The 10,510-nt window shown below is 32.4% G+C and overlaps 1 protein-coding gene across 2 annotated transcripts; it reads right to left on the reverse strand.

The window, feature by feature from the left end:
- Window positions 1-7,609: 7,609 nt before the first annotated feature.
- On the reverse strand, window positions 7,610-9,217 carry LOC121261844 (adenylate isopentenyltransferase 3, chloroplastic-like). Of its 2 annotated transcripts, none has more exons than XM_041164244.1 (2): window positions 9,098-9,217; window positions 7,610-8,961 (listed from the first exon to the last, which is right to left on the reverse strand). In XM_041164244.1, the coding sequence occupies exon 2, from the start codon at window positions 8,946-8,948 to the stop codon at window positions 7,950-7,952; it is 999 nt and encodes a 332-aa protein (XP_041020178.1). In that variant the 5' UTR covers window positions 8,949-8,961; window positions 9,098-9,217; the 3' UTR covers window positions 7,610-7,949. The 2 variants fall into 2 exon arrangements, with proteins under 2 accessions (XP_041020178.1, XP_041020179.1); XM_041164245.1 differs by having other exon boundaries at window positions 7,610-8,958; window positions 9,098-9,184.
- Between the last annotated feature and the right edge of the window lie 1,293 nt (window positions 9,218-10,510).

A 10,510-nucleotide genomic window follows, 5' to 3' on the forward strand; every position in this document is an offset into this window, starting at 1 on the left:
ACGTGTGTATATATATATATATATATTAGCTAATAATATAAGTATAACACTTTTATAATTAAATATATAATATGTAATCTAATTACTTATGTTTATATAGTGAATATACTTCATAGGTATAGTTTATAATTTGTCTAATAATTAGTCGATAAAATTTAATCATATACTAATATGTGAAAACCATTTATGAAATAGATAAATACTATCATATTAACTGTATTTGTTAATAATATATATAGGCATATAATATATTGTTATTTTGGATAAATATCAACTAGTTAGATATTAATTTATTTATAAATTTTTTAAAATTTTATAATCTAATAGAGGTTCTACTTGTTAGTTGTATAAATTTAATATTAGATCTTTTATTTTTATTTATTTAATTTATTAATTATTAAATCTTATTCAAAAAATAAAAAAATAAACAATTCGAGCTCGAGCTTGGCTCGACTCAAACTCGTTTGTGAGACGAACTCGAGTTAAGAGTTTAGCTTATTGAGTCGAGTTTGAACAAAGAATAAAAATAATCTCGAGCTTGAGCTTGAGTATTTTGAGTCGAGCCGAGCTCAGTAAGCCAAAAATCAGCTCGGCTCGACTCGGCTCAATTACAGCCCTACTCTTCTCTAAATTCTCAAGCCGATAGCTTGAGACCCACTTGAGATCACATTTCTAATACATAGCATTCTATTTCAAGTTCTTATCATTCAAAGTGAACATCATTGATTCACTTTAAAAGTTAAGACACTATCACTTTCATCACACTCTTTCTACCAAACCCTCCATTCCGATGCATAACTTTAACCAACCAAGTTATACATCTCAACCCTAATCAATACATACATCTCTTCTTTCATTCATATACAATAACCAACACTTCATCGTAACTCCAACTAAGCATGATACACAACTTTAAGCCAACTCTAAGACTTAAACATCATGTACTCATACTTAAAACAGATTATCCATTACATATAGTAAATCTATCCGGCACATACGTTCAACCAATTTACACATGTACCCTACCCTTTTTATCACTTAAGATCAACATATAGTCCACTAAAATGTCTGCCTGTGTAAATAAGCTTCATACACATCAACAGCAATATCCAACTCAAACCCAACCAATATAACACTTCACACAACACGTCCAACTACACAACTTATCCCAACGCTTCACACGACATACCACCACATCACCAACTACACGACATGCAATCACTTCACACCATTCATAACCACCTTCCAAACTGCACAGTGGTCCCATCACTTCACATGCATCCAACCACTTCACAAACTACATAATCACCCCATCACTTCACACAACACAACCACATTACAACTTCGCATTTAATCCCAATACTTCATAACATGTTGTCATATCACCAACTACATCACAACTGTATAACAACCCTGTCACTTCACACTACGCACAACCACAACACAAATTGCACAATAATGCTCATCATTTCAAACTACACAGCCACATCACAAACTACTCCACAGAGCACTGTTCACAATAATCCCATCACTTCACAATCACAACCATACCACAAACTTCATATTTAATCCCATCATTTCACATTCACAAAACATATTTTACAATATTCCATTTCAACTTCACAAACATAAGAATTCTTCTAATAAAGAGATAAATATTTCTACCCAAAATTAAGGGGCTAAGTTGCTGATGCTGCTTGCTGGTTCTTCATGGCGGGCGACTTAGGGCTGTGAAACAGGGGGATAAAGAACTCACGGGGAAAGGGGGATGCCATGAATGGCTGGTTTGCTTGGGATAGGTAGCGGCTGAGTTGGTTTTTCTTGTTGTTTGTGGTGGTTTAAGGTGGGCTGAGTAGTGGTGGGCAAGCCATACATGGAGGGGGATAGGTATGTGGCTTGGAAAAGGTTGTCTTGACTAGGTGGAAGACTGTGGTTGTGCGATGGGGCATTGTGGTGTTGGATGGCCGTGTATGGTGAGGTAGAGAGATCGTTGGCCTTATAGTGTGTGCACTAGAGAGAGAGAGAGGGGGGGTGGAGTGTGAGCAAGAGGCTAATAGAGGGAGAAGGGGGGGAATGGGAGATGATTTGTCATGAGGAGTTTTGGGGGCCTCGATTGGGTCTCACGGAAGAGGTTCATGGCGAGGGAAAGGAGATAGCAATGGAGCTGTCGGCGCGTGACTTTTACTTAGAGAGAGCTACGGAGGTGAGCTTTAGTGGAGAGAAAACAGAGCATCAGAGAGAGAGGGGGATGATCAAAGGTGGAGGGTCACTGGCATAAGGCGATGGTGGAGGTGATGTCGTTGACAGTGGCGACGGTGCGGGCTAGCTATGCAGGAGGATAGCATTGGGGAGTTTCTACTGAGGGGGGCGGCGCCTAGAAGTAGGGGAGAGGGAGAAGCTAGAAAAATGAGGGAAAATGAGGGCTTTAGGGCAATTAATCTAAGCCCTACATTTTGGGGTTCCTAATCTAGATCCAACTGTGGATATTAACTACTTAGAAATATGAGAGAAAGACATAAAGAAAATAGAAAGGAAAGGGAATTATACTAAGGTGCAGCTTTGATAGTGAGATGAGATGAGATGGGTTTAGATGAAAGTTGAATAAAATATTATTAGAATATTATTATTGTTTTGGGATTTGAAAATTTTGAATTGTTTATTATATTTTGTGTAAAAATTTAGAAAAATTGTAATGATGAGATGAGATAATATGAAATGAGATGAAACATTTTCTCTATCCAAACATGGCCTAAATGTAAAAATACAACTTTTGATATATTGATCCCAAAAATAATACTTTTCATCATAAAATAAAATGATGAGTTTAATAAATATTTCTAAGAGAAATAAATCCATCTAAATAAATAGAGTTTTCAACATAAAATAAAGTGATGGATACAAATTAATATTCCTAAAGAAATAAAATCATTTAAATAAAATAATTTTCTAAAACTATATTATTTCGGGACTCCAAAAATATAAAGAGACTTACTTAAAAATTAGGTTTGATTCAATAATACTAAAAATACCCCATTTAAAATAATTTTAGACACTTAAAATATTTGGAAGATTTTAAAATACTCAGCTCGCTTTAAAAATTATCTGCTAAATTTAAAACGTAAATTCGAGATTTAAAACGAAAAGGCGAGACTTGTGACCAATCGAGAGAAAAATAAACGGTTGATCACATGATCTGTCTTTCTCATGATTTGATAGCAAATAGTTCTGAAGACTTCGACTTTAATTTGCATGCGAATGTCGTTCTTGATATTATTATTATTATTAATGTTATTTACAAGGGTATCCAATAATATTATTTATGTAAGATTAATTTTTTGGACACGTGCAATTCTTAATTTTCACATGCATCGAGCGAATTAATTAGATCAGGTTGGGTTTTGAGCTTGGTCCCAATAGAATTTATGTCCAAGAGAGATTTTGAACTGATCTTGACTTGCACTGTAAGACGTGCTTAACTAATTAACAAGATTCGGCTTAACCGTATCATGGTAGGCTTTATCACACAAGATTATCACCTATAAATATATATATATGCATCACTTCCTTCTTTTTACCTATGCTATATATGAGTTTTATAAACAAATCTAATTTAAACTAGAAGTGAGTGGTTAAACTCCGAAAAAATATATATTCTTCGTCGTACTTATCTGTCAAAAGATAAGATCTTTTAGACGAGATGACATAAGGTCTAGTCTCCAAATAAGAGAACTACTATCAAAACCCACCACCCCTCTATCGAAAAAAAAGTTTCACTATTTTAGCCGTTATAATTACATGCCGAAACATATGAAGCCCCAACTTGGTTTTCATACCCAATAGAGGTAGAATATTTACAACTACCCCCTTACTGAGTGATAAGAACGGGTAGGATTCGAGTTCACTCATTATTGATATATTATCGGTATTTTAACTTTTTAATAACTATAATGAGTCACATTATAAATGATGCGTTTCGTCGAACTCTACTACCAAATGAGAAACGGGATCAAATATACAATTTTATAAATTTTAATTTGACATGATGCCCTAATAGTTTGAAATATTTATTTTTATATATATCCCTTTAATTGGGTGCTCTCTTTTCAAACTTTCCAATCATGTTTAAAGCCGAAATAGAATTTCCCTTTAGCTTTATATATCTTGTGGATCATGAGAATATCACGAGGCCGTACGTTCATACCTATGGAGTAGTATAATCTTAGTGTGATAGGAATCATTCGGCTTGAGAAAATGACAATGACTTTTTTGTGTGACAAGCAAATGCATTGATATTCGTACCGCCCCAATATTTTTCTTCTCTCTTTAAACCCCAATACTTTGGAATATATAGATGCCATTGTTATCTTGAACCTTTGATAACATGTTAAAATGGTGAAGTGGGCATATGATCATATCATATAATTAATAATATCACTTGAAAGACCAAAAGTAGATCCGTTTTTTAGATTATTTAATGTTCTTGTAGATAGTGTAAATCCCAGCATTAATTAGAATGAACGTCGCGTATCATTTCTATGTTTTAGCTATAAAATAAGCAAATGAATCTCAATAAAAATAAATAAATAAAGATTAGAATTTTAATAATTAATTAGAATGAACGTCGCGTATCATTTCTATGTTTTAGCTATAAAATAAGCAAATGAATCTCAATAAAAATAAATAAATAAAGATTAGAATTTTAATAATTAATTAGAATGAACGTTGCGTATCATTTCTATGTTTTAGCTATAAAATAAGCAAATGAATCTCAATAAAAATAAATAAATAAAGATTAGAATTTTAATAATTTTCTAACCTAAACACTCTTTACATGAGAGAAATAGACCCAACGTGTAGATCTTACTACATTAAGGAATTGTTTGGAAATAAAGATAGTTTTATTTTATTTCATCTCATCTCATTTCATTTTCTTTTCAAACATCACTAAAACACAAATCCGTTTCAACTTTAAATCTTTAGCTTTTTCAGCCAATTATTACCTAATTATTACAACTTTATCAAATTTGAAAAACAAAATAATATTCTAATAATATTTAACTTTATAATATTTTTATTTTATTTTTTTTTCATTTTCCAAAACTCAATAAAATATTTTAACTTAAACCATTTCAATACTATTTTCCAAGCATTCTCTAAATGATGGTTATGGATAACATGGTATCTAAACATTAAAGTCATGTTTGGATATAGTCAGCTAAGATGATAAATATGTGAATACTAATGAAATGATTTGTGAATAGTAATAAAATAATTTGAGTTAAGAGTAATATTATACACCACACTCTCATCCTACTTTGATCATATTAAGTAGTATGTGACATATTAATCAATATTAGATGATAAAGAAGCATGCAATAAATAATTATTTAATGGTGATAAATGTATCACATTTTATTTAATAAGATGAAAATAAGATGATAGTATGGTGTATAAAATTTTTCAATATAAAAATATAAAGTAAAAAGATTCTATCAAATTCCAATCTTAATGATTTAAAAATCTCTAAATAATGATTGCCCTCGTATTTAGAAATATGGTCGACGCACTCGTCAATAGGATATGCAAGAACATATAAATGAGTGGCGTTTTGGTTTTGCTCACTTCGTACGTAGTCAAACGCATGCTCTAGGGGGAGGCGGAGGGGTCTACAAAAGAGGCGCATGCATGCGGCCACCACACACGCATCTAATCTCACCTTTTTAATTTATTTATGTGAAATTAATTTATAAGTGCTTTCTTACTCATCATTTTTACATATTATATATATATATATATATATTAATTTTATTCTTCTTAAACTAATTATTTTTTTTTATGCATAATCCATATACCATACATTTAATAAAATAAAAAAAATAAAAAAATTATGTGTGGTGTGTGGTATATTGAGGATGATAAATAGAATTTTTTAATTCTATGCACTACATGAATACCATCTTACTTTTATTTCATTATGTAAAATGTGACATATTTATTATTTTTAAATGATAAAATATTATATAATTGTGATAAATGTACTATATAATGAAAATAGATTGAAAGTACTGTGGTGTATAATATTTTTATTTATTTTAATTAATCATTATTGCAAGTTGGTACCCTGAGTACTGTATGGTACCCTGAGTGTAGGGCTACAACGTGAAAGCTAGCCAATCATGATCCTTTATTTCAAGTATGGATGGATGGACCCCATTCTTCCCATTTGATATTGGAATTACCACGCGTCATTAGTACTTTGTGGTTTGGATCTGTGGTCGAGCTTTTACCTTCATCCTTATCAGTTGCTTTCATGCCTATTATTTTGTTTTACGCCAAGATGAGATAACGTCATGATTTAAGATAAATCTATCTGAAACCATGACGTTTTCTACAATTATCGACATTAATTAGTCTATTTAATTTACAATTATCAGAAATCATATGGATTTATCTACATCTTTTCATTTGAATACATGGAAAGATAACGATTCCAATCAACTCTAATTGATTTTTATCGACTCGAAGTTTAATTATTTTCTAGATTGTGATGTTGAAACGATATTTCTTTAGTAAAAATATGAGAGCTTGAATTGAATAAGTATTAACTTTTTCATCATTATGTTCGATAAGAATGGGAGAAAAGTCTAAGGATAAAATCTACAGTTCTTTATTTTGTTTGGTTGATGAGAAAAACATTAAGAGAGAAATCCGATTTGTGAATTTGCACAAATAATACTACCCTTCCTTATACGATTGAATTGCATATATATAGGAAGCTAACAAGACGATGCTTATGCTCATTATAAGTTCTTTCCATCAATATTTTTATTCAACTATATTCTCGATGCGTTCGAGTTCAAATTATGACTCGAATTCATCATCAAGCAACCAAAGTTTGAAAAAAAAATAATATATATTAATTTTTTTATGATTTATTAGGATTATATTAATCTTATATTGTGTTGGCCCCCTCTCTAAAAAATTATTTTGGCCTCCTCTATAAAATTATTTTGATCTTAGAGATTATAATTTTTTTACTCAGAAATGGAATAAAAAAAAAATATTTTATTATAGTTTTAGCTTTACTCAACCCCCGCAACAAATTCCTGGCGCCACTGTCTTGAAACACTTCTCAATAAGTAAAGATGCTACTATGGTCACTTCTCAAGGCGCCAAGAGTTCTAACGGCCTCTAACATATAGCCCCTTCTTACCATTTTCTATCAAATCAACTCATTCACGAGAAACCAATATACAAATCCCATTTATTAAATACAGGATTATAAAGTTGTTCTATGATAAACAATCACTACATTTTATAATCTTTGTCCGGCCAATTGGAATGACATGTATGGTGGGATTAGAAGTGTCTGGATGTAATGGGCAGATGATTCCACAATGATGTAGATTATCGAGTTGACATATATATATATATATATATATATATATATATTTATGATGTGATTGGAGACCTTTGTATGTGATTTTAAACACTTAGATGCATGAACAATGACGTGGACTATCGAGTGACATATATTTAGGCAAACCATACAAAACTTGCAAACAAAAAATGGATTCATGTTACAACTTCCTTGGTTGAAATTACAAGCTCGGTATGATCTTTACACTCTTTTATTTCACACCTCAATTTTTGGCGGCTTAATTGACAAGATGGTTTATTCGCAAAAATAAAGAAGAAAACGCATAATACAAGGGCTTGAGATCAAGATCTCCTGTAGTATTCTGACGTAAACACTTTCTACAATTCGAAAAATATTGATACACATGTAAACTCTACTATCATTAATGGCGGAATTCACTTTGTTCATTGGCGGCATTTAATGCTATAAGGTCCACAAAATATGTCTGTTTATGTTCGAATCCTCTTTAAATTGTAGAAAGTATTTGGGTCAAAAAATTATGTAGTATTATCTCAACTATGATCAATCTCTAGTAAGTTGCAGTTGCAATGGCAGGTCCTACGTTCCTCGTAACTTTAATCCCTGCTACATTTGTAGGGATCAAGGAGGTGGTGGTCGTGGCGGCAAAATTGTAGAGAAACTGACTCACAATCACTACACTTGGTCCTGCAACAAGCTGATCCCAAGCCTCTTCTGCTTCTCTGCCCTGCTTTTGAAACACTTCGGTGGCATCAAACCTTTGCATATTCCACCCTTTCATGTTTCTAAGCCGATGAATTTTCCCCAGTTGACGACATGCTAATCTGCAGGTGTTTTCCTTCATTTGACTTACTGCTTCTTGGAGTAACATCCCACGTTGTTCTGTGTCTAAAAATGGTTCATTTCTAAGATATTGATCGAACTCTGGTACCCCAATTGCTCTTCTAATCCCCCTTGAGTAATCTGCATTGGGATCAAACATTTTTCTCAGCTCATCCACCATGCCATTTTCAAGCATTTGATCAACTCTTTTTGAAACAAATGAGTGGAGCACAGGCATTGACGCATCCACCCAGAGGAAGCAACATTCATACTTTGATCGGAACATGTAGTCGTCATCGTCGACTAAGGCCTCGATGTAGGAATTCGAGCCCCCTACGATGATCGGGAGTCGGCCTCGTCCCAAACTCGACTCGATGGCAAGTGATGCCTTATCAATGAAGTTTGTGACAGGGAAATCTGCATTGGGATTTAGTATCCCTAGCAGATGGTGTGGCACCCCACGTTGCTCTTCCTCGGTTACTTTATTGGTGACTATGTCAAGTCCCTCGTACACTTGCATTTTGTCGGAGTTGATGATTTCTGCCGGAAAATGGGTGGCGAGATTGATGGAAAGTCTTGACTTGCCGGTTCCGGTTGCTCCCATTACAATGATTACCTTTTCTCTGTGTCTACGAGGATTGAAGACATCCATTTTCAGCATACCAGATGAGAAATTATCTAATAGTGTTTGTGTTAATTGCTTGCACATGAACATGGACAACCCCATGATGAAGAACCTACTGAAAGAAATTAGAAAAAAAAAAAAAAAAAAAACAACAACAACATTAAAATTGTATTAGAATTTATCAAAAAAATAAAAGTAACATGCTCGCGCGAGCGCACATATATGTCAATGAATTTAGTTAAAAACCTCACCTTTCTAGACTTTTATATCAATGATAACAAGGATAAACAAAAACTTGAAGAAAAATATCAAAGGTCGTAGAAGCTGGAAGTTGAACTATGGGGACAAAGCTTAAGGGGATGAGATCGAATTTATAGAGGGCCAAGTGGATCGTCAATTGGGTCTCTTTCTTTGAACTCGGAATTAATCATTGGCAACAACAGGAGAAGAGATAGAGAAAAAGTGGTCTCAACAGTGGAAAATGCTTAAGAGCCATCTATAGTTTGTTCCGAGAGACTCTATCTATTTTTTTTTTTTTTTTTTTTTTTTGCCATTTTCTTTATCCTAGTTTAATGGTTTTTGTTGGCATATGTACGTATACTTTTTTTTTTTTTTTTTTGGGAATGAATGGACTGTCCAGTAACATGGAAGGGCATATAATGTTTTGAAAAAGCAATGGGCAGAAAAAGTTCTTTGTTTAGTGGTTTCATGTTTCAATATGTAGCAAATTGCATAAGAATATGTGTTTCTTTTGATCTCTTGATCATGTCCATTTGCCTTGAAAATTTTGTCTTTCATCCATTGATGGATGCCTTGGCATCTTGACTAATGTTATGCCTTTCCACGCATGCTAGCTATTGCACAAGATAAGATAAACAGTTGCATTTAAATACACCACTCATTTTCTTTCTTAATCATATCCTTTTGCATATTATAAAAATTAATTGTGTACTCGTGCTGTGTACAGAAAAATTATTTTAATTTTATTTATAACATGATTGCGGAGTTTTCTAAATTAAAAAAAAATAGAATTTTCTTAGTTTTATTGAAAATCTGCCATTATTTTTTTTTTATTATTATTATTGTAATATTAAGAGAGGTTTTAAACTTCAACCTCTATTGTGGAAGCTAATAGGCAACAACATGATGCCATGATTTATTAGACCCATTCAGGACAGTCAAATCATAGTGCTTGTTTTTTTTTTTTTTTTTTAAATAATAATATTTAATGGAATTGTAAGTGAGCACTGATTCAACCTTAAAAGGTGACAATAATTTTTCCATGATTGTAAATTAATTCACACGCTCAAGATTCCGATAACTAAAGTCGACTGACTATAGTGTTGCACTCAGCACTCAGCACTCAGCATTGCTAAATCAATAAAAAAAAAAAAAAAAAAAAAAAAAAAGCAACAAATTGATTTTTTTTTTTTTTTTTTTTTTTTTTTTTTTTTTTTTTGGTGTTTGGTGACAAATATACGATTCCCTCGTCGAAGTGGGGGGTTTGACAAAATCATTTTTTGGTCTAGTTTTTGCATCTATTCTGACATATAATGATCAGTATCTTTAGTGCCATTTTCAAAGCCCAAATAGGGGAAAAAAAAAATTTTGAAAACTTTGTGGAGAAAGAATAAGAATATTCTCTTCATTTCATTAGAAATGCA

The sequence above is a fragment of the Juglans microcarpa x Juglans regia genome, chromosome 4S, assembly GCF_004785595.1.
Source record: "Juglans microcarpa x Juglans regia isolate MS1-56 chromosome 4S, Jm3101_v1.0, whole genome shotgun sequence".
NCBI classification, from domain to species: Eukaryota; Viridiplantae; Streptophyta; class Magnoliopsida; order Fagales; family Juglandaceae; genus Juglans; species Juglans microcarpa x Juglans regia.

Bases quoted from the DNA above. Each gene is read 5' to 3' on its own strand.
- LOC121261844 (XM_041164244.1), bottom strand. From the start codon at position 8,948: ATGGGGTTGTCCATGTTCATGTGCAAGCAATTAACACAAACACTATTA.